We start from the raw sequence: 24,103 nt of genomic DNA, 5'->3' as shown, positions 1-24,103 counted from the left end.
AAAGTCTAGCAGGAAGAACTGGTGTGAAATACCAGTTCCAGTGAGTTGATCCTGACTCCTGATGCCCTGTGCATGCAGAGTAGAAGTGCATTCCTTGGGGCTTCTATGGCTGTGAACTTTCTGAGCAGAGCACCAGGCCTTTCTTCCAAGGTATTTCTGAGTGGGTTCAAACCACCAACCTTTTTGTGCACTTATTTGTATAATCCAGGAACTTCAATGATGCAGGGCCCTTCAAGAAGGCTGTGCAGCTCCCTACCTCAGGGGACACTGTGGGGAGGGCATCATCAATCTTCCCCTCCAAGAAGCTTAACCACACCCCCAAAACCCTGGTTTCTATGCTAATGCTCAGCAGGTGGACAGGAACTTGGAATATCTAAGACATCCTTTTAGAGCTTGCCTTCTCCAGGAAGCCTTCCTGGGTGTCGGCTCTTTGACAGCTAATGGCATACAACCTTGTTCCTACTTGTCCCCTGCATGCAAACACTCACACTCTTAGCAGAAAGCCTGTGGCTCACTGACACTCTGACTTTCTAGGATGGGGATGCCCCCTTAGTCACCTCTGCATCTTCAGCGCTCAGCACAGTGTTGGGGACACAGTAGATACTCACAGATTATTGCTGTTGTTGAATGTTCCCATTCCCCATGGGCTGAGTATACCTCACAGAGAAAATTGTCACAGAGTCAATTCTGATTCAAAGTGACCCTATCAGACTGGCAGAACTGCCCCATGGGGCTTCCAAGGGCTGTGAAGCTTTATGGACGCAGACTGCCTCATACTTATCCTGCAGAGCAGCTGTGGGTTTGATCCATCAACCTCTGGCTTTGCAGCTAGTGCTGAATCACTGTGCCACCCAGGTTCATTGGCTGAATTCATGGTGGCTACCAAATAAAGACTTGGCAATTGCTTGATTCACTAAATCCTAGTTGAATGAATAAATGGCTGCCATTTGAAATGTAGTCCTGCTTCTTCCCATCCTGCTGACACTAAAGGGCTCGAGCAAGTCATGTCCCTCCTCTGTAGTGTGAAGAAATTAGAGCAGATCATCTTCACTTCAAGGGCAGAGACTCTATGTGTCAACACCATCTTTCAGTGTATTTCATTAAGCACCGACTTCATCCAGAGTAAGGTGAACAGAACATGAAGCTGGTGTTATTTATGAAGACTAGGGAGTGAGAATAAGACACACAACTTGTTGTGTTGTTGTGTGTCAGCATATTGGAACTGACTCATACTGACCCTCCAGTGGTTTTTCAGAGACTGTAAATCACACGTGAGGAGACTACCCATCTTTCTGCTGCAGAGCAGCTGGTAGATTTGAACTGTGTACCTTTGGATTGGCAGCACAACTCCTTACCCACTAGGTCACCAGAGCTCTGCACACAACTTAGGGCAGAGCAAAACCTACCTTGAACCCAGGCCTGAGGAGTGGGCCAGGGGCTGAGGAATCGGCACCGGTGGGGAGAATTAATGGAATGAGAGGCTCAGTTTTTTACTCAGCTTCCCTCTGCTCCTCCTCAGTCCCCTTCTGCATGACAAACCTCAGGACATCAATCAATTCTTTGAAATGACTTCAGGACCATGTTTGGGGAAATTAGCTTTAGAAACAGCAGAGGGCTTGCTGAAAGGTTGTCCATCAAAGACAGAATTTTTTAAGCACCAGATGTCATTAAAATCTTACCAGCTCACTTGAAATTAAGGCAATGAAAAATTAAAGTGGATTTCCACTTGGCTCCAGCTAAGAGTCCAGGGTGCTGGTGACCAGGTTAGAGCCTGCTTCTGCACCAAAGGTCAGGAGCCAGGCAGGGCAGGGGAAATGGGTCAGAGATGTTTTACAGGAAGCAATCCCTGGCCTTTGGCTGCTCAAAATTTTCTGATTATGGAGAACAGAGGCTGCGGAGTAACCTGGTGTGAATTATTTATCCAAAGAACTACAGTCAGAAAGGCTGGCTGCCCTTCTCATTGTTGTCTGACACCTTGAGACTGGCTAGTAGGTTTTGTGCACAAGATATAGTCGTTAAGCATTTCCTGTATTCATGAGAATACTGGTGGCTCAGCAGTTAAGAACTCAACTGCTGACCAAGAGGTTGGCAGTTTGAACCCATTAGTTGCTCCTCAGGAGAACGATACAGCAGTCTGCGTCTGTGAAGACTTAGTGCCTTAGAAACCTATGAGATATTTCTGTAGGGATATCTGTGCTAAGATCAACTCTATGGCATCAGGTTTGGTTTTGGCATTCCTGTATGCATGACTTACATTTATTCAGCACTTACTAAACAGCAGACAACTCTTAGTACTTAAAGGAGCTCTGGCAGCCTCGTGGTAACGAGTTGCACTGCCAATCGAAAGGCAAGGAGTTCGAATCCATTAGCTGTTCCTCAAGAGAAAGATGAGTAGTCTCTTCCCATGTGATTTACAGCTTCTAAAAATCTGCTGGAGGGTGAGGAGATTCTGACTCTACAGCACATAACAGCAGCGGCAACATTAGCACTTTAGGTATTAACTCATTTACACTTCAAAACAACCCATCATTGTGGGAATTACATTCATGTGAGAGCGAAGTCCTGAGAGGGTAAGGGATTTGCCCAAGGTCACACGGGCAACCTGGCTCTGTTCCTGGCTGTTAACCGCTGTGCTCTCTGTATCCTGGTGTGTGGCAGGTGTGTACACGGCAGCGGGGTCCCTGGCTGCATTAGCTCCTGGTCAAGTTGGGAGGCAGATTATACCAAGTAGTTATGGAAATCAAGGGTAAGTGACCACAATAGTAAAGTACTACAAAATAAAAAGCACAGAGTTATTTCAAGAATTAATGCAAGGGAGCTCTTAACCTAGTCTTGGTGGAGGCCTAAGAGACGGTGATGCATGTTGTCATGTGCTGCTGAGTTAGAACCGACCCATAGCTGACCGTCCGGTGGGTTTTCAGAGGCAGCAAATCATAGAGGAGGAAATTGCCCATCTTTCTCCCACAGAAAAGCTGGTGGATTTGAACCATATGCCTTTGGGATTGTAGAGCAGCTTCTTCCCTCTAGGCTACCAGAGCTCCCAAGTGGTGTCTTGAGGACAGACCTTTCCCAGAGGAAGTGCCATTCAAGTTGGGATTTGATGGACGGGTCAGAGGTGTCCCTGGCCCTCAGCTGCTCCAATGTGATGGCACACACAACAGAAGGGTCGTCTCTGTCATATGAACAAGGCCGTATTTGTGTAGGGTGTGTCTTGAGTCCATCTCTTTTGAAATATAAAGGAGCAAATAAAGGAAGCAGAGTTGGGAGGAGAGAGATGCCACACCACTGAAAGTTCACCAAGAAGCCAAGGATCTTCTCCCAGAGCCAACGCAGACAGAGAGCCTTCCTCTTGAGCTGGTGCCCTCGAGTCAGACTTCTAGTCTCCTGAATGATGAGAAAATAAATTTCTGGGGCGCCCTGGTAGCCTAGTGGCAAAAAGCTGTAGTACAATCTCAAAGGCATGCAGTTCGAATCCACCAGATGCTCCTCTGGAGAAGGAGGGGCAACTTCATCCCATGCCAGTTGGATCTGAATCCATGGCACACAACAAGAAAATAAATAAATAAAATCTTAAAAAAAAAGAAGGAAAACAAATTTCTGTTGATTAAAGCTGCCCACTTGTGGTATTATTCCTGGCAAAGAAGCATCAGGTAACTAAGATAATGTTCAATAGACACGTTTGCTTGAATGGAACGGAACGAGGAAATGAAGCCCAGCAGACAAGAGAAAGGTGAGACTTCAGGAGCAGGAAGAAAGCGAATTAAGGAGGAAGAAAAAGAGCAGGAGAGCCCAAGAAGCCAGTTTTGCAGGGATGTGGGTGGTGGGAGGAGGGTGTTACCTGTCCATCCGGCCAGGCAGCAGCAGTGGCCGGTGACGGGGTCACAGCCGTCAGCGTGACTGCAGTCACAGCGCTCACTGCAGTTCAGGCCAAACGTGCCGTCCTGAGGGCGAGGAGAAGAGAGAAACCAGCTGTCAGATCAAGGCCCACAGGCTCACACAGTAGATGGATCCGGATAACCAAACCGAGCCAAAGTCCCCACAGGGACACAGGGAGACTACGGCTGGGGCAGAGAGGCAGCGCTTTTCATTTCTGGGGATCAACACAGCCATTGTTCCTTGGATGCATTCAGAGGAATATGAGGTTTGGAGGGAAGGAGGTGATAGCTGCTCTTCTTCTGGTTGGTCAAGCATGGAGAGCTGTGATGACCAGGAATTAAAACTGCAAATGTGATCATGACCCATCATTCATATGTGGAGGCTGACTGATTTATTCTTTGATTACTGGGGAAGAAGTGTGAGCTCTGACATGCCCTTTGGATATCAAGAGCCTTACTTGCATCATTTTTCTTGATCCTCACAACTCTGTGAAATGGTTCCATTATAAAGAAAGTGGCCCATATTAAAGAAACAAAACTAAGGGGTAAAGATGCTCAAAGTGTCAGTTAGAATGTAGCAAAAGCTGGATTTGAACTCAGGTCTGCAGGACTCCAAAGCTCAGGCTCATTCAGTGATAGTAACATCAGCAGATTTACTTATTTGTGTCTTAGACTCTGGTCTAGTGATTAAGTCTATGCAGTTATTACAAGACGAGTTTAGTCTCCACCACAGCCTAACCCTACAAGGTGCTCTGGTGGCCTCATAGGTAAAGAGTTGTACTACCAACCCAAAGGCAGGTGGTTTGAATCCTTGAGTCAACTCCTTTTTATTTTTTTTTAGATTTTATTTTAATAATTTTAATGAACATTTACAGAGATTTTGGATTTCCATTCATTCATTGTTGTACTTTTCTCCCTGCCCAGCTCTCCCCCCGCCCCTCCACCCGTTTGCTCCTCTCTTTGAAAAGTAAAATTCTTTCTTTGATATACAATCCCCCTGCACCCCTCCCACCATCCCAAGTACACTCCACTATGCAACCTTAATTGTGGACTCTTGTGATAACCATAATACCCTATCATACATCGCTTTTAAATTATTCTTTCCCTCATCTGTTTCAATTCAGTATACGCAATTTATCCAGTTTTTCTCAGTCTTACCCCAACCCTGATATCAGTCCCATTTTTTTTGGGGGGGGGGAAAGGCCATATCCTTTCATGCAATTTACAGCCTCTGAAAACCCACTGGAGGGTCAGCTATGAGTTGGTTCCAACTCGACAGCACATAACTATGAAAACTACAGCCCGAATATAAAATCATAGACTGTTGAAACTGCAAGGTAGCTTCAAAATGATCTTTTAATAAAAAATGGCAACTCTGATGAATTCATAGGAGCTGCACTGTGTTCAGAAGATGCGTTTGAGCTCAGGTAATGCCAGAGTCAATGAATAATGTTTACCATAGCAGTGAGGAGAAATTATGCCACTTACACCACCAAGGTATTAACAAATGAGATGGCTGAGGTCCTAACTGGGGACATGACCACAGAGTGGTTAGAATTAGGGCTGAGACCTGAATCCAAACGTCCCGCCACGCAGAGTGCCCTGTGCATCTCCAAGGACCTAGCAACCCTTCATCACTCCCGCTTCTGCTAGCACCCGCTCGCTCCCCTTGACACTCACTGGGCAGGGTAGTTCGCAGGTGTCTCCCAGCCAGCCAGGGGTGCAGGAGCAGGAGCCGTCTGTGGGGCTGCAGGCCGCCCCGTTGGCACAGGAGCAGCTCTCGTTGCATTTCAGGCCCCAGGTGCCGCTGGGACAGGGCAGGGCACAGTCAAGACCCTGCCACCCTAGGGGAGGGGAAACAGCTGTCACCGCTCATCCAGGGCCAGGGCAGCTCTGTCCGCTCCCTTGACTCCGTACATGGAATCCCACCCAAATCACGGCTTCTCTCAGGACTGGGCTAGAATCTGTACTCTACAGAGAGGGGGCTCAGACACGACCCACTGCTGAAGGAGAGGGGCTCCAGCCATGGGCTCTGGCTCCCCATTTGTCACTGTTTTTACTGTAGATGATGGTCCCAGCCAGGCTGATGGACCAGCTGAGATGGAAGCACCTGAGGGAACACACAGGCAGCTTATCTCCACATCCTTTGCTGATGGGCAAGGCAGGCTAATTTCACATTCTGAGCCTGGGCATTTGCCTGTGAGCCCTCAGATCTATCCCCCAATTTCCTGTACTATTCTGTGTCTCAGAAGCCCACACCCTGCAGGCCGTGTGTCCCAGGAGCCCTGGTCAGCTGCCTCCAGGTGCTTTTACCGGTGGGAGACCTGGGCCAAAGGCTGGAGGGCCAGAGTAGGGAGCTCGGCTCTCAGTCTCCCCTCTCCTGTGGGTGGTCCTCACTCTCAGGCTCTTAGAGCACCTCCTCTTCTCTTCACCCCTCCTATCCCAGGAGTAGGGAGCTCTGGTGGTTTAGTGGTAAGGGGTTGTGCAACCCAAATGCACACGGTTTGAATCTACCAGCTGCTCTGTTGGGAGAAAGGAGGCCAATCTCCTCTTGGGAGATTTACTGCCTCTGAACACCCACTGCAGGGTCAGCTATGGGTGGGTTCATGACAACAGTGTAACAACCTCAGGAGCAGGCAGCTTCTTCATACTGGACACTCTGTGAGTTGCTCACCTTTTTAATGTTCTCTTTAGACACAGTTATAACTACTCCCCTTGGTTAAACGTGTTGAAGTCCTTGCACGGTTTCTGTCTCCTGACCCTCATGGACACCCCAGCCCGGCCAGTCGGCGGAAGAGCAGGCTCAGCCCAGAGCCCTCAGCTGGCAGCTCACGGGGCAGGGAACATGTTATTTGGAGGCTGAGGGATCGGGAAGGAGAGCACATTACCTTCCTTGCAGGTGCAGGAGCCATCCACGGGTGAGCAGGCCCCGCCGTTGTTACAGCTGCAGACGGAGGAGCAGTTGGGGCCATAGGTCCCCACTGCACAGGGCACCGCGCAGACCTCCCCCTGGAAGAGGAAGGGGTGCACTTAGAATCAGAGCTTATCCTGTGATCAATGGCTGCTGGTGGATAACATAATGATTCCCAAAAGACGTTTATAGGGAGTTCTAGTGGCCTAGTAGGTGTATAATTGCCTTTAAAGGTTGAGCCTCTCTGCTGATTCAAATGCACTAGTGGCTCTGCGGGAGTAAGACGGGCAATCTCCTCTCATGATCTGCAGCCTCTGAAAACCTGCTGGAGGCTCAGCCATGAGTCAGCTCTAACTCGAAGGCAATGAGAAAGAGTTTCATACTCTCATCTCAAACCTGTGAGTGTGTTACCTTACCTGGCCAAAGGGACTGCTGGGTAGGGTTAAGGACTTTGAGATGAGAAGACTGTTTGAGATTATCTGGGTGAAGGAACAGGAAGGTCAGAGAGCTGCACTGTCAGGACTCTGCGAGCTGCTGACTTTGCTGATGGCGATAAGGGCCACAGGCCAAGAAATACAGCCGCCTCTAGAAGTCTGGAATGACGCTAAGCATGACCCTTATCTTACAGTCAGTAAAACAATGTGACTTCAGGCCCGCAGCCACAAGGAATGAAATTGTGCCAACAACTTGGATGAGCTGGGTAAAAGGTTTGTCACTAGAACTTCCAGATAGATACCTTGATTTGAAAGTCTGGTAAGAGCCGTGTCAGACTTCCAACCCTTGGGATGGTAAGATAATGAATTTGGGTTGTTTCGAACCATTAACGGTTGGCTTTTTTATGTGTGATGGCCAATAAAGCCAAGCCTTCGACCACAGCTCTGGCCACACAAAGTCCACAGGGAACCACATCTCCAGTCTGCGTCAGGTCACAGAGTACAAGCCCTGACTATCTGCCTCCCTATTTTATTTGATTGCTACCAGCATCTGCATGAGAGGTGATAGCCTATCCTCATTACCTGAACCTTGGAGGACTGGACTGTAAATAAGACTTGAAACTGGTGGCATAGTCTGTAGAGAGTCGCACTGCTAACCCAGAGGCCACACCTCTCTGGAAGTTCTAATCCGCCATTGTCTCCATGGAACAAAGAAGGGCATTCCACTCCCTGCAATTTACAGCCACAGAAACCCAGTGGAGGGTCAGCTATGAGTTGGTTTTGACTCAATGGCGTTAGTAAAGCGAGTAATGCTTAGTGAGTGTTTTCTCTGGATCAAGTGCATCATTCAGTCCTCACCACACTCTTGGTGGTGTTGTTAGGTGCTGTGAGTTGACTGCAACTGACAGCGACCCTACAAACAATGGATCTGAACCCCGCCCCATCCTATGCCATTCTCACCATCTCTTATATACTTGAATCATTCTTACAGTCACGGTGTCAATCCAGCTCGCTGAGGGTCTTCCCCTCCTTTGCTGACCCTCCACCTTTCGAAGGACGGTGTCCTTCTCCAAGGATTAGCCCTTCCTAACAACATGCCCTAAGCATGAGAGGCAAAGCTTCACCATCCTTGCTTCCAAGGAGCATCCTCGTTGCACGATCTCCAAGACGTATCTACTTGTTCTCTTGGCAGTCCATCGGACACACACACACTCACACTCACTCTTCTCTACATCACAACTCAAAGACTCAAAGGTATCAATTCTGTAATCTGTATTAATCATTCAACTTTTAGATACATAGCAAGTAATTGAAAAAGACTATGGCCTGAATCAACGATGATTCAACTATGGCACCTTTGACTTTAAACTGACAACACTTAAATCTTCAGCACTTTGTAGAAGTCCCTAACTGATTTCCCCAAAGTACCACCGCACTCTTAACAGATAGAAACTATGGCCTGAGTATTACTCTTACTTGATAGACAAGAAAAACTGATGCATAGAGAAGTCAGGGAATTCACCCAAGGTAACCAAGTGAAAAAGAAAATAATCATGTCTTTTTGAACCTGAGCTGGCTGCCTCATGATGTTTGTTACCAGGTGCCAGAAAGCTGCTTCCCTGGGAAGCAATCTCTGGGATAATTAGTTTCAGAGCCGTTAAGAATGCCTCTGAGGGGCAAGGGAAGCAGGGTGGGGCAGAGGAGATGTGGAACCGAGATGTGCTTATAACAAAATGCTCTGCACTCTGCCAGGAACCTCTGGAGTCAGAATGGCTTCGGTTCCAGCATCCATAAACTGACAGGCTTGGAAGAAGCACCCACCTCTCAACATGAAGGGCCCCAGGCCTCACATCCATTTAGACCACTGAATTGTTGCCTTCATCAAAGAGGAGGCCTCTCTGTAGGCCTTCTCTCCCATCAGGAAGTGTGGCGCCCTTCATCGGAAGGCCCATGGCTTCACTCTCCCCCACCATCCCCTGGCACCAGGCCCTGACCAGCTGGAGTCTGTCAGCTTTCCTATTTCCCAGAAAACTCTAATTTCTCAAAACCCTATAAATAGCCCATAAGTACGTACTTGAGCTCTAAGGGCCTTGGCCCGGGTGCAAATCTCAGGCACAGTTTATGCTTCTCTCTGTATGCGTTTGCTTTGAGAAGGCATCTTTTATCAGTGTCTCCAATCCTGTTCCCTCAGAGTGGGCTCAAGGGGCTGGTTGACCCAGGTGTGGGTCTGCTGATGGGGTTCAGAGAGGACCCCAACCTGATCCTGCTCCACTGGGCAAGTGGCAGAGCGCCCACGCTGTAGGATCAGCTCCCAGAGTGTAGTAGGATCAGCTTCATCTCCTGGCAAGGCCTAGCTAGGGATGGGTCAGAATGGTCTTCATGGAGGATAGGAGAGACCAGCAAGCTGAGAGCAAGCTCTGTGTCCAAGAGAAGGAAAACTGATGGCCAGTGGCTCATCCAGGGGGTGTTATTAGGAGAGTGGAGGGGAAGAACCATGAGAGAGGCAGAAGGGGCACGGCCACGTGCTGCCTGCCTGGCCTCAGGCAGTTTGTTAAAGCCCTCTCTGCATTTTCCATCCTTATTCCTGTCACCTTGTTCAGACCAGCTCCCTGATTCCTCTCCTCATGGCTAGAACTCGCTGGAACTCTAAGGGTGGTGCTGGCAAGAAATGACCACTTACTGAGGGGCCATCCTGTGCTGGGCACTGCTCTAGACACTTCCCATGTTTGCTCAGAATGGCCAAATATCTATGTAACTGCACAAGCAGACACGTTTCTAAAAGCATACAATCCTGTCACAAAACCCTGTAAGCTAAGCCAGCACCTGCTTCCTGACCTCGGTCGGACTGCCTATCTGGTACTAACTCCTCCACAAGCATAAAAGCGCTTCAGTTACCAACAGTCAAAACTTTTGTTCACATTCCCTAACTTCTGGGCCTTGCCTGTAAGGGTCAGGACTGGTTCCCCGTTGATTGGCCGGTATCTAGTGTTTGACATTCACTGCAAGCCAATAGTCGGTCATCACTGTCCGGGGTTAGCCTGTTAGCTCCACCCACATCAGAGGATGTCTAGGACTAAATTGTGCCCCTCCCCCAGATATATGTGGACTCTCTTGTGCATGTGATGCTGCTTGGAAATAGGGCTATTCTATATTAATGAGGTCATCTTGCTCACCACCACTGAATTGGAACAGACTCATAGCTGACCCTCCAGGGGCTTTTCAGGAGCCTGTAAATCCCAAGAGAGGAGATAGTCTGTCTTTCTCCCTCAGAGCTGCTGGGAGAGTTGAACCATCAGAGAGACTCCACCTTTGGGTCAGTGGCACAATTCTGTGTGGGCTACTGGAGTTCTCCGAGGTCATACTGGAGAAGTTTAAGCCTTAAACCCAACCTCTTCTGAATGGCGTCTTATTAGGAAAAGCAAATGCAGAGAGGCATACACAGAAGGAAAGACAGTTACTGTGTGACGATGATACACCCAGGGTTACTGACAAGGAAGGACCCTTTTCTATACTCAGTGCCTGATCTGATCTTCTACCCTTCAATACTATGAGACAATCCATTCCTCTTCTTTAAAATCACCTATTTGTGTCTCTTGTGCTATGGCAGCACCCATCACATGTCAAGGTCTGGTGATTCCCTGGGTGTCCTGGTACCCAGCTTTCAACACACAAGCCATTCCCTCACACCTCCTTGATGTGGGGGAGCACAGACTAGCCTCGACCATGCTGGTCTGTGTGGTGTCTCAGTCTACACATATTAAAGTCAGTGCATATATACTGTGTGTACATCTCTGGGGGTATGTGTTTCTCCTTCCACAGACTTGAGTATCAACTTGTGACTCCTCCTTGGTCCTTTCCACCCCAGGGCACTGGGGGTCATGCTGGCTTATATTCTGGGGGACAGGGACCAGTTTTTGAGCACATCTGCATTCTCAGGGTCTAGGACCCTCCTGGTATGTAACAACAAGCCCTCAATAAAATGTTTAACTGAAAGGAGATGTTTACATGCACACGCTGGCTTCTTCTGTGGACAGAACCAGAAGGACTGGGGTCTCGCCATATTGAGCTTTATTGCTCATGTCAGGCAATTCAACAAATGCTTACAGAGTGGGCCAACTCTGAGCCAGTTCTGGGTAGGGTTCAGGGGTGAAAAGAAACCAGGAGTCCAGTCTCTGTGCTTGGGCAGCTCCCAGTTAGTGAACATGCCTGACACTCATACCTGCATCCCACCTACAATTATACGTCCACCTCTGTACTACTTGCTGACCTCCTCCCTTAATTAGACTACGAGGTCCCTGAGAATGGGGATTTTCCCCATCTAGGTAGCCTAGAACTCCTATTTCAGGGTGTGGCACAGAATATAACCAGTTGCTCTTAGGTCAACTCTGACTCATGGTGATTCCTGTGTGTCAGAGTAGAACTTGGCTCTGTAGGGTTTTCAAAGGCTGATTTTTCAGAATTGAATTGCCAGGCCTTTTTTTCTGTGGCACCTCTGGGTGGACTTGAAACTTCACCTTTCTTAGCAGCTGGATGTATACGTCACCAACATCAGTGCTAACGGCACGTAACAGATGTGGCTGCCTTATCAAGTATTTCAGGCTGCTGAAATCAGTCTTCCAAACTCTTCACACCAAAGACTTTTTTTTTTATCCTCTCATCACCAAGCTCTCTCAATTTGAAAGATGCTGCTGCCACTCTACTGGTGTCTAAGGACAATCACGTACTGAACAGGTGCAATTCGTCAGTGACCACCTGCCATGTGACTCTGGTGGCAGCATCTTGTCCATCAGCCATGACCTGCAAACAACTATGATGTCACTTACAGCCAATTGGAACTTCACATCAGCACCTGCTAACCTGGGATACCACGTGGAATTCAGTCAATTCTAATTAAAAGGCAAAAGAAAAACCTTGGTGTATTAGTTAGCCTCATCATAATGCAAGGTTTCCTTTTGGTCTGTGAAATGTTCAAAATTGTTCTTGGGAGCCTACCTCAGGTTTTGCAAGCATCCAGCCAGGAACTACTGCCTGGCCGTCTCTATGGGCCCTTCTGCTCTGACTTTCACAGCATCTTCTTGCCTGAAGCAGGGGCTTTAACTAGCCCGTGGGAATAAGGAAGGGAGAGAATGAAGGCCTGGAAATGAGGAGCCCTCCTGGGTTCTAGAGAATCACACCACTCCGTTAATGTGTGGTCCACATCATGCTTGAGAAGGCGGAGGGGCAGTAAGAGAGCAAGACCCTCAACCATTCGGACAGACAGTGACTGCAGCAATGGGCTTGGGTGTGTCAGAGACGGTGAGGACGGCACAGATAGGACACGGTTCAGATCTGTTGTTCTTAGGGTCGTTATGAATCCTACTTGACTTGATGACATCTAACAATAACAACAAAAAGCCCTGGCCCCACACCCATTCCTAATCATAGAGAGACAGACACCCCATAGTCCGGAGCTAGTTTGTCTTACAGGTAAACATATGATTCCCAAAAAGGAACTGCAATTCACCCACAATCACATGCTAATTCAAGACAGAAACAGGTTTACATCTCACAACTCCAGGATACAAGCAGCCCGGATGTGGTGAACTTCTGGTTGACCTGTGCTACACACTTGGCACCGAAGTCTGGAGCAGGATCTCCAGAGGATGTAGACTATGACCTTGAAGAAGGGCCTGCTTTAACAGCAGCCCCATCCCCAATGCCTGAAGGCTGGTGCCTGGGCATTTCTATATCTTGATCTATCCCCATCTCGAAGGAACACTCTGCTAGCATTTCCTTCAGATTAGAGGCAGTGGTGGTGAAACATCATCTCACTCACTTTGGTCCTATTTACAGGAGGAACCCATCCTTGGATATAGAGTCATGCTTGGGAAGGCAGATGGGCAGCGAAAGAGGCAAAGGCCCTCAATGAGATGGACTGACACTGACTAGCACAGTGGGCTTGGGCAGGACAGAGGCTGTGAGGATGGTAGGAGATGGGGCAAGGTTCAGCTCTGCTGTTCAGAGGGTCGCTATGAGTCGTAAACAACTTGACAGCACCTAACATCATCCTCACGTCAGAGTCCTGATGCCACAAATGATTCATGTGCTTGGCTGCTAACGCAAAGTTTGGACGTTCAAGTTCACCCAGAGATGCTTTACATAAAAGGCTTAGTAATATACTTTGAGAAAACAGGTCATGGACCAATCTACGGAGCACAGCTCCCTCTGAATCACACAGGTCCACCATGAGTCAGAATGGACTTGATGGGAACCAATATCCCCAACTCTTCCCACCCTAGGGAGCCTGCCACCTCCCATGGGGCAGATCCTGAGCCTCCACTGGGGGAAGCCTGCCAGCCCTGCCTAGCATCTTTATTTTGTGAATGCAGAACGGATGCGAACTGTTCCTCCCATCCAGAGGCCTGCTAATTATAGATGCAGCATTGGCTATTAACATCTTGAACTTGATGTGAAAGCGCTACTGGCAGAATGGAAGCCCAGAGCTGGTTTCTGTTGAAAAGATGCAAATCTCTACTCCGCCTTCCACCTGCCTCCCTGTGCAGTGTGGCTGCACAGACCGAAACCCAGTGGATAATGAGTTATATGTTCTATTAAATTTGTTTCAAACGTTGCTTATTGAATTTTCTCCCCTGCAATATGCTGCTTTGTAGTTCTGCCCTGTTTGGGAAAATTCATCAACAGCTGGGCCTCTCATGTTGATCATCCGTTTTCTCGGCGATGGGCAGGAGGTTAATGAGCGTTTTTTGGAGAGGGAGTAGGAGGATGCAGGAAGGGGGTCAGCCCCACCTTGCTAACACAAATTTTTTAAATTCATCTCCAGTGCCCTTAAATGTGCTTTGTGGGCAGGAGCAAGTGCAAGCGAGCAGCGGTGGGAACTTTACAGTCTATGAGTGACACAGTTAAGCACCCAACCAATAGCTGAAAGTTTGGGGGCTAGCTTTGAACCTATCCAGAGGGACCTCAAAGACAGACATGGAAATATGGTTCCAAAAGCTCGAGAGCATTGGAAACCCTATGGGACAGCTCTATTCTGCACACATGAGGTCACCAGGAGTTAGAATCAATGCGATGAAAACTGTCAACCACAGATCTAGGCCCGGGTGGCATGCACCTGCCAGTCTGTGGCTGTGCAGTGAAGGATTCTGGGATGAGCAACAAAAAGAGGTGGCTCAGGCCGGCAGGTGACTGTGGAGGGTGGAATGGCTTGAGCAAGAAAGGGCACTGGGTCTGGAATAAGAAAACACGCGTTTAAGTGAGGCAATCGCACTGACCCTGGGCATCTTGGCCTCATTCATTCACCCACTTGTTCCACAAACATTTGCTAAGCATTTTCTGTCAGCCAGGCACTGTGACAGTCCTGGGCTCCGTTAACAGTCACAAAAGGGACCAGATGAGCCTGAAGGTCCCTTTCAGCCCCCTTTAACTCTCCCTCACACTCCCACTTCCAAAGCAGGTTTTCCTGTTGCAGGTTCCTTGGTGGCACTCAACACGATCACAATGAAATAACCATTTCAGTGTGCCTGATTGCGGCCATGGTCTTGCAATTACTTGCTATACATCAGAGAGCTGCACAGTGACCAAAAATGACAGAAGAAGAATTGATGCCTCTGAGGTGTGCTGCGGGGGAAGAGTATTGAACATACCATGGACTGCCAAGAGAACCAACAGGTTTGTCCAGGAGAGGGTAAAACCAGGCTGCTCCTTGCAGGCTAGGATTTTGAAGATCCATCTCATATACTTAGGGCATGTGGTCAGGAAGGACCAGTCTTTGGAGACAGATATTATGCTTGGAAGAGTGGAGGGACAGAGCAGGAGAGGAAGACCTGGGATGAAATGGATTGACAGAGTAACTGAGGTGATGGGGGTAGGCGTGTTGGAGTCAGTGAGACTGGCTCAGGATACAGCAGAGTTCAGAGCTATTGTCTATACGGTCACAGGTGACTTGACAGCACACAGCAACCGCCTTCACCCGCACCACCCTGTGTTCATTAGACTGACTGTAAGCTCCACGAGAACTCTGCTGGTTTTGCTTTATTCCCCTATCATTCCAGGCCTTTGCATTACCTCACTTAAAGAAGGCGTTCAACACACAAGTGCTGAACTGGTTTAGTCTTTAAGAAACATTTTTGAGCACTCTTACTGTTGGCTACAGTGACGGTACCAGCAGAGCTGATGCACACTAGAGACTGTGAGGGCGGCCCAGGAACAAGCAGGGTTTCCATCTGCTGTACACAGGGACGCCAGTAGTTGGGACTGACTCTGGCATATAAAAAGAATTGTGTCAACACTATGCAAGGTCATGGGCACCCAGCAAGTGCAGCGTTCATGTGGACCCTCATGGGGCTTGCCCTCTGGTGGCCTCTAGTGCCCTCTAGTGGTCGAAAAGGACAGGTACAAGAAGAACAGCAGCATGTGATGTGGTAAGTAGGCCCCTCCCGACCTCCAGGGGTCCAATTGGTCTTTGATCCTGTACCCTTCTCCTCCTGATAGGCCTGGGGTTTCAGGGCCACCAATAGAGACTGATTTTGATGCCCATTCAGAGCCCAGTGTCACTTCAAAGGCAACAGCCCACGTGCTCAGTGGGTCTGATTGTTTACAAAGCTCTTTGCCGGTGGAGTGCCAGCTCCAGGCTGCTGCTCTGTGCCTGCTCGTCCTTCTCAGCCACCTCCCATTCCCAGCTCTGAGGCTCCAGAAGCAGGACTCCCAGGTTGGGGTTGGGGTTTTGGGGACGCTTGTTTGTGATTTTTCTGGGTGGAAAAAGACTTGCAGCCTACAAGACAAAGGGAGAACAGCTTGGACTGAACGCCAGAGCAAACCTCGTTGGACCCAATTAGTGCGTCACTGATAGAGCAGCAACTGACAGCAAATGCGTGTTGGGGAAAAGGAACTGCATCAGGTATGGGGCCCAGAGAGCCAGGCGAGACGAGAGAGCAGGATGGCGGCTACATTCACATCCCAGTCTCCCTGTGCCGAGCAGGGAGGCCCAGGGCCGGATGGCACTGAGCTGCTCTGTTCAGCAGTTATGGTGGTGGGGTGTGACGGTTTAGGCCTGGAAGCTTCTGGAACATTCACTCTCATCTATAATACCCAAAATGAACAGGATGCCAATGACGCGTGGCCACTCCGAACAGGCTGCCTGCCACTCACATGAGAACCCTAGGAGATTTGTACATTGAGGACATCAATCTTCTGACAGACGTCAATAGAATGTCTCCAGAAAGGGGTGTCAGTGTAAATTGGAGAGATCTGCACAAAGATGCCATGAAACCCTGACTCCCCAACAGGCCTCCCTGGAAGAGCACAGACACCCTCCAACAGCTCCCAACCAGACCAGAACATGCAGGGAGACCTGGTTGGCCAATTCAGCAGCTCCTCTGGAAAAGTGAGGTCAAGTTCAAGTGGAGCCACTTACAGGCTCTGTAATCTGAGTTCTCAGAGGGACTCAGCTGCCACTCTGGGGGAATCACAGGATTTCTGCTGTCCTCTGTATTGATGCCCTTGTCTCATTTGCAGTCCTTTCTCTTACTCGAAATATCTCTTCCCCAAAAATCTCTTCAAAGTCTGAAGAATGTATTAACTGGCTAATAAGTGTTTAATGAGCCAACTGTCAAGAAATATTTGTATTACTATCAGGAGCACCCCCCAACTAAAAAAAAATCCCAGGAGACATTTGGGCATGTTTCATGTACTGTGGGCTGCCCATGAAACAGGGATGGAGGAGGTCAGATGTTGGGGATCATCACTAACCATGCCCCTTCCTCCCTGCAGACAGGGCTGACTTGTTGGCTTAGGGTGGATTGGCCCACTATTTCTGCGGAGACAGGAGAGACACCTGGATTTTTAACTGTTCTCTCCCCCCGCCCCCAACCCTGAGCCAGTCCTTTATTAGGCAATTTTTTTTGGTCCCTTATTTCTTCAATGTTACAGACATCAGGACTCACAGGAATAAAGCCAAGCTGGCTGTATAACAGGCAATGGGACTAAGAGTTACAGCAGGGGTTGGGCCTCCTGCCAGCCGTCCACTGCTGAAGATCCTCCGACAGAGATGGCACCGGTTGTGTTGGTGGTGAGGACGGTGATGAGGATAAAGATGATGACAATCGGGTGCTTTCAGCGCCACACATCAGAGAGGCCTCACCCAGAGTTAAAAGGAAGGACCTCCCCAGCACAGCCTCAGGGTCCCCCGTCTGGCCTCATTTCTCACTACGGTTCAGGTAGGGCCCTGTCCAGAACACTGGAGGTCCCTGAGGGGCGGAGGGGAGGATAATTCCAGACCACAGAGGACCAGGGTATCTCCCACTGACCCCAGAACAAGGCTCCCCTGTCAAGGCTGGGCCTGACTTTCCTGGGGTTCCTGGAAAGGCACTGACAACATGGCACTAATCATTGTGCTTTAGTGGTTTTTATAAAAGCCAAAAACATTGTCTCCAGGCTGCTGGGAAAGCCTGTGTGAGGGATCACAAAGACCTTTCTGAGCTTTTAGGAGCATGTGGGAGTAGAGTGGTGACAGGCAGGGGCAGGGCGACGAGATGAGACTGCAAAGGGGAGAGTGGCATGGACTGGCTATCACTCCACTCCCAGATGCCTCTTGGGCTGAGGGCGGGGTGAGGTGTGCGCGCGTGTGTGCAGTGCTGCGTGTTCCTAATGTAAGTCATGGGTCCTCTGGGAACTAGATATACCTGTGTTTCATGTGTGTTGAATGAAGAGCAGGCTTAGATCAGACTAAGGTATATTGTTGATGAGTCTGATTCACAGAAACTCATCAACCCACGATATGCAGATGACAAAGCCTTGCTTGCCTAATGTGAGTAGCACTTAAAGCATTTGCTGTAGGAGATCCAGGACTGCCTTTAATAGGGAGTGCATCTCAAGATCTAGAAAACAAAACTCCTCAACGCAAGACCTGTCAGCAACATCATGATAGATGGAGAGAGGACTGAAACTGGCAACAATTTCATCTTGCTTGGATCCACAATCAACACCCTTCTTTACCAATAATCAGGAGATCTGGAGCCATATACCATTGGAAAATCTGCTGCCAGGGATCTCTCTAGAGTCCTGAAGAGTGATGATGTCAGTCTAAAGACTAAGGTGTGCTAATTAAAGCTATCGTCTTTCCAGTCATTGGCTATGTATCTGAGAGCAGGACAATGAATGAGGACGACAGAAGAAGAGTTGACTTAAATGGAGCCTTTGAGTTGGAGTGTTAGAGAAGAGTGTTAAATATCCCATGGACTGCTAAAAGGACAGACAGATATGTTTTGGAGAAAGTACAGCCAGAGTGCTCCTTGGAGGCACAGATAGTGACGTTTCATCTCTCATACTTTGGGTTTGTTGGTAGGAGAGGCTATGCCTTGGAGAGGGATAATCAAGCTTGGAAAGGTGGAGTGTCAGCGAAAGGGGGGAAGACCTTCAATGAGATGGATTAACACAGTGACTGCAGCAATGGGCTCCAGTGTCAGAGATTATAAGGACAGGATTCAAATCTATTGTTCTCAGAGTTGCTATGAGTCATAGTTGATGGCACTTAACAACAGCAACAACAAAAGGTATGTTGTCCCAGGGTCTGAGTATAAGCAGTAGATTATCATATCATCTCACCACTGAGTTTGGTGTAAGCGTGTGCTGTGCACGCCCTGGTGCTTCTGTGTCAGTGCTGGGACAGCTGTGGTATAAGCCTGGTTATCTGTGTTTGAATGCCTGAGCTGATCTCGGTTGGAAGCCCCAAACGTGGTTTGATCATAGAAGCTTTGAGTGTGGAATGGACATGCTGACTTCACACTGTGGGGCTGGATCTCTAAGGTGTATATACGTGTGTACTGTAGTCTCAGAGTCCAGTTCCCCGGGATGGACGGGTATAGAGTAGACTCAGAACTGTGGTCAGATGAGCTGGAGATTAACTATATCAACAGTGGCAACACCAGGGTGGGAACCAGATGGCTCTGCAAAGGCTGATGGGAGTTTCCACTAGGGTCCATGCCAAATGTGGACACTCAAACTTGGGGGAATTCTTATGGGTTGAACTGTGTCCACCAAAAATACAGATTGAGATTCTAACCCCTGTACCTGCGAGCGTGAGCAGGTTTGGTGGCCTAGTGTTACGGAGTTGTGCTGCCAACCAAAAGGCAGGCGAAACAAATCCACTACCTGCTCCACAGGAGAAGAAAGATGGGCACTCTCCTCCCATGCAATCAATATATAGCTGCTGGAGAGTCAGCTAGGAGTCGGGACTGACTCGCCGGCACATAACCAGACCTTAGAGGGACGTCTTGGTGGTGCAATGGTTAAGTGCTCAGCTGTTAACCTTGAGGCCACCAGTCATTCTACAGGAGAAAAGATCTGGACAGCTGCTCCTACGAAGATTACAGCTAAGGAGACACTGCAGGGCAGTCTGAGTCTGTCAGACAGACCACAACTGTAAGTCAGAATCACCTTCACGGCACACAACAACAAACCGTTACCAAGTAGCACAAGCCATAGCAGAGTGTTGTTGTTAAGTGCTGTTGAGCTGACTACGACTCATAGTGACCCTATGAACAACAGTTCTGAACCCTGTCCTTTCCTGTGCCAACCTCGTCATCTCTGACACATTTGCACCCATTGCTGCAAGTCACTGTGTCAATTCATTTGGTCGAATGTCTTCATCTCTTTCACTGAACCTCCATCTTTCCACGCATGATGTCCTGTCCAAGGAATACCAGAGGAGAACCATTCAAAGCCAAGTGGGGCCCTTGTAAGAGAGAAGAGAGACAGAGTACAGACTAAGAAGAACCATGGCTGTGTGCAGATGCAACACCAAGCTGAAGTCCATCTGGAGCTACCAGAAGCCAGGAAACATCTCTGAGGACCTTCTGAGAGAGCGTGGCCCTGCGGACACTCTGAATGTATGCTCCTAGCTTCCAGAACTGTGAGACAATCAAGTTCTGTTTTTATAAGTCACCCACTTGTAATTTGTTATGACAGTCCTATGAAGCTAATTCAAAGGAGCTCTCATGGCTTAGTGGTAAGGAATTGTGTTGCCAATGCAAAGGTACACAATTTGAATCTACCAGCTGTTCCTTAAGAAAAGGATGGGCAATCTTCTCCCATGTGTTTATTGCCTCTGGAAACCTACTGGAAAGACAGCTATCGGTTGGTTACAGGCATGCTTCTAAACTATCTGTGCACTTACTCAAAGCATAGTTACTGAACACACTTCAGGAGACTATGGCAGGAGTGGGCTAGGCGTTGGAAGAGAGGCAGTGTGGGCAAAAGGGTAGACATATAAGGATTTGTCACAAAGAACTGCTCCTCGGATATGTCTACCTAGCAGGGGGACAGATGTACTCACACTGTGTCACCAGAGTGGGAACGACAGAACAATTGAGAGGTTATGTTCCATGTTTCAATGGGAAGGACGCAAGGAGGCCTGACGAAGGGGGTGGCTATCGAGCTGAGTCTGGAAGGCTGGGGAGCCAGAGTTAGGGCAGGTGGATGGTGGGGAAGGCTAGTTCAGGGCCAGGGGCACAAAAGTATGAGGTGGGTAGTCCATGAGGTATGGCGATCTGTTTGAATTTGTTGGAGAACGTATTTGAGGGGCAGAAACGGGACAGGGTGAGCCACTGGAGGGTCAGTGGTAGAAATCTTGGCAGTTCAGCCTTTGCTTTCCAACCAGTGCACCTCATGCACGGCCATCGTCCATCTCCAGCGGAGCCTGTATGTTGCCATGGTGTTGAACAGGCTTTAGTGGAGCTTTTAGACTAGGAATGATGGTCTGGTGGTCTACGTATGAGAATCCGTCACTGAAAGCCTGTGGGTCACCACAGCCTGAGGTGCTCCTCATCCCGAGGACAGAGTGGCTCGGGCAGCATCTTGTTCTGTTGTGCGTAAGGCCGCTGTGGGCTAGGGGCTGACGAGATGGCAGCTAACAACCACAACAACAACAGGTCAGGAGCCTGGAAGTCAGGTCAGGTAAAGTAAACTTTGGGTTCTAAGTCTCCAACTTTGCTCCAAAGATAAGGGCAGGTCCTAGGCAGCAGGTGAGAAGGCTCTGAGCTCCAGCCTGCTGTAGAAACCCCTTGCTCTTCAACAGGCTCTTTTTGCTCTTAGAAAAGCTTAGAGTCCAGACTCAGGCAAATCCAATTACTTAATGATTGTGCAATTATTTAAAAAGTGATTTAAAAAAAGTGATTACAGACTGAATGCAAAGAAAGGCTGAAAGGAAAAAGCTTTTACTAGGTGGGGGCAGAGGGAAGGAATAGAAATATGGAAGTGGGGAAGGCTGCCAGCTCCATCCTCTACCATCTCGAAAGTATCAGACCTTTCTAAGACTGGTTTCCTTTGGGTTTTTCTGGTTTCCAGATGTTTCTCAGCCAGGATCTCACAGTGTGGTTTATCTCATGCAATGCGGGGTTGGAATGTGCTCCCCATTTAGGGCCCTGGAGCCTCAGGATGGTGGTTTTCTAAGGGAGATGAAATGCTGGTGGTGAGAGCCTGCCAAAAGCTCTGCCCTGGGTGACAAGACCAGAAAGGACCGCGAAGGGCTGAGAAGCTCCAGGGAATTATGCAACTGCACTGGGCCTGCTTCCTCACTAAGTAAAATGGGGACAGTGACATCTAACTCGGCAGTGGTGAGAACTGCAGGAGACGATGGGTATGAGAGCACTTTGTAGCAGAACAACGGTAGCGCAGTTGGGTGTCAGGGGAATGACTGGGTGCTCCCCTCTATGACACCCCCTCCCTGGGCTGGGACACTGACACTTTCCCCGAGCTACCAGCTGACCCATATCTGGCATCCACTGCCAAGCTCAGCTCTCATGCCTGGAGCAGGGTACCTGTGGTCATGCGATGGACTTAGCCTATTGTGAAGTGGGGAGTGAGGAGTGTGGCATGGAGGGATGACTCTAGACCTGTCCACAGAAGACACTGCACCCAGGAGGTGCAACTGTAGAGGGCAGTGCCAGCCCATGGACTACTGAGTTCAAGTCCTGGCTCTGGCTTTTACATGATGTTGACCAAGGTGTTTAAACTCTAAGTTTCCTCATCTGCGAAATGGAGATATAATGGTACTGTCTTTCAAGAGTGGGGGTGAAGATGAAATAAGTGTAATAATAAGTACAGTGTCTGGGACAGTGGCTCCAGAGCAAGTAAATGCTGATGCCTTGCTCATGACACCCCATCCACTAAAGGCCTGGCGCCACTGCAGGGTATGTAAGAAGAGGGACTAAGATGTACCCACACTGTGTCAGGAACTCTTGTAACACATGCCTTGTTGCCCCCTCACAATAACACTGCAAGTTACTTCCATGGCTGGATGAGCCAAGTCAGGCTCGAGGGTAAACCTGCTCCAGGTCAGACATTCTCTGCGCTGATGAAAGTGAAAGACAAATATTGTTGTTTTGTACTGACCAGGTGGAACTGACCCAGGCTGACCCTCTGGCAGGTTTTCAGAATAGTACATTGCACAGGAGGAGGACACCCATCTTTCTCCTGCAGAATAGCTGTTGGATTTGAACCAAGTGCCTTTGGGACTGAAGCGCAGATTCTTACTCTAGACCACCAGCGCACCTGTCATATCGCACCATTTCTCACCACTGGGGATGGTCTTCAAGGACAGCACCTTTCTCATACTCCTGCGCAAGTCTGCGATTTGCTCCCCCTGCTGGCTGAATTAAGCACAGCCTCATACCCTTTCTCAGAACTTTCAGATCATTTTTAATTTTTTAAAAATTATGTTAGTTAGGAGAAAACTTTTTTATTTTTTATTTTATTATTATTTTGTGTGTCTGTGTACCGTCAAATCACATCTGACTGGTACAGGAGGAGACTGTCCCTCCTTTCCCGGCAGAGCATCTGGTGGATTCGAACCATGCGCCTCTGGGATTGCAGTGCAGAGGAGAAAACTTTTAAGAAGGCATTTTTGTGTGCTTGTTGTTATTTTTTTCCTTCCTTCCTTTTATTATTATTTTTACGTCTACCTGCATTGTTTTAACCTTGAAATAATTTATCCATGATCTTTTCACATAATAACTTTCACTTTCCAGACAGAATCACATCTTCCAGCAGGAGTTCCTTCCCCTTCTGGAGTCAACAGTTACTTCTGCAGATGAAAGTATTGGCGTTAATGGCTGTGTGTGTGTGTGTGTGGTGGGTGGTAGACAGCTGAGAAACGGCCAGGCTGGGGAGGGGGAATTGGAGCTTGAGGGCTGGGGCTCTCCCTTCTCGACTGCAGTCTTCGTGCAGGAATTGGAGTCTGCAGGCCCTGGGCCCACTGGGACCACCTCATGCCTCTGGGTTTGCATTTCCTAGCACACATCCTAGAAACAATGATTCCTTTCCAAGCAACTTACTTCCTCAGGCCCAGGACACACAAGGCAGGGTTTGCAGATTTTGAAGTTAAGGTAAATAACCATGAAGTGACTTGGGCAAAGTCAGCCTAGTAAGAAGTGGCATTGAATCCCAATTCTGACTCCTGTGAGCTCTCAGTGCTGATAGCACTTCTGGCCTGTTTGCCCCAAGGAAGCTGGGTCCTAGAGACAGTTCCATGCCCTCCCAAGTCATGGCATCTTGGGAAAGAACTTTAATCACTCTGAAATTCAGCTTCTTCTTTGTGAAATACAGCTAACCCCACCAGCGTGAGGACTTTCCAGCGGGGCGTGAGAGGGTGGCTACGTGAAGGTTGGCCCCAAAGTCAAGAAGATAAGCCTGAGGTCCCAGCTGACCTCTCCACAAAGACAAAGAGCAGATGCCACTTAAACTCCAAATGAGAACTGAGGTTGCTGGGGTCGTCCCAGAAAAAGACTTGGAAGAACAATCTGTGCCATTGTTGTTGGGTTCCACTGAGTTGACTGTGACTCACAGTGTTGCTACATGACAGAGTAGAACTGTCCATACAATTTCCTAGG

General features: G+C 48.7%; 1 protein-coding gene across 1 annotated transcript in view; it reads right to left on the bottom strand.

The window, feature by feature from the left end:
* MEGF11 (multiple EGF-like-domains 11) overlaps window positions 1–24,103 on the bottom strand; it is a 345,864-nt gene that overhangs the window by 28,461 nt on the left and 293,300 nt on the right. The window contains exons 10-12 of the mRNA XM_006886638.1: window positions 6,764–6,884; window positions 5,556–5,719; window positions 3,839–3,941 (exon numbers count right to left, since the gene is read on the bottom strand). Of these exons, the coding sequence (XP_006886700.1) occupies window positions 3,839–3,941; window positions 5,556–5,719; window positions 6,764–6,884 (388 nt within the window). The remainder of the gene's footprint in view (window positions 1–3,838; window positions 3,942–5,555; window positions 5,720–6,763; window positions 6,885–24,103) is intronic.

This window comes from Elephantulus edwardii, unplaced genomic scaffold, assembly GCF_000299155.1.
Source record: "Elephantulus edwardii isolate Elephantulus edwardi_28Jun2011 unplaced genomic scaffold, EleEdw1.0 scaffold00050, whole genome shotgun sequence".
NCBI lineage: Eukaryota > Metazoa > Chordata > Mammalia > Macroscelidea > Macroscelididae > Elephantulus > Elephantulus edwardii.
This window is presented reverse-complemented; position numbering and strand designations above follow the sequence as displayed.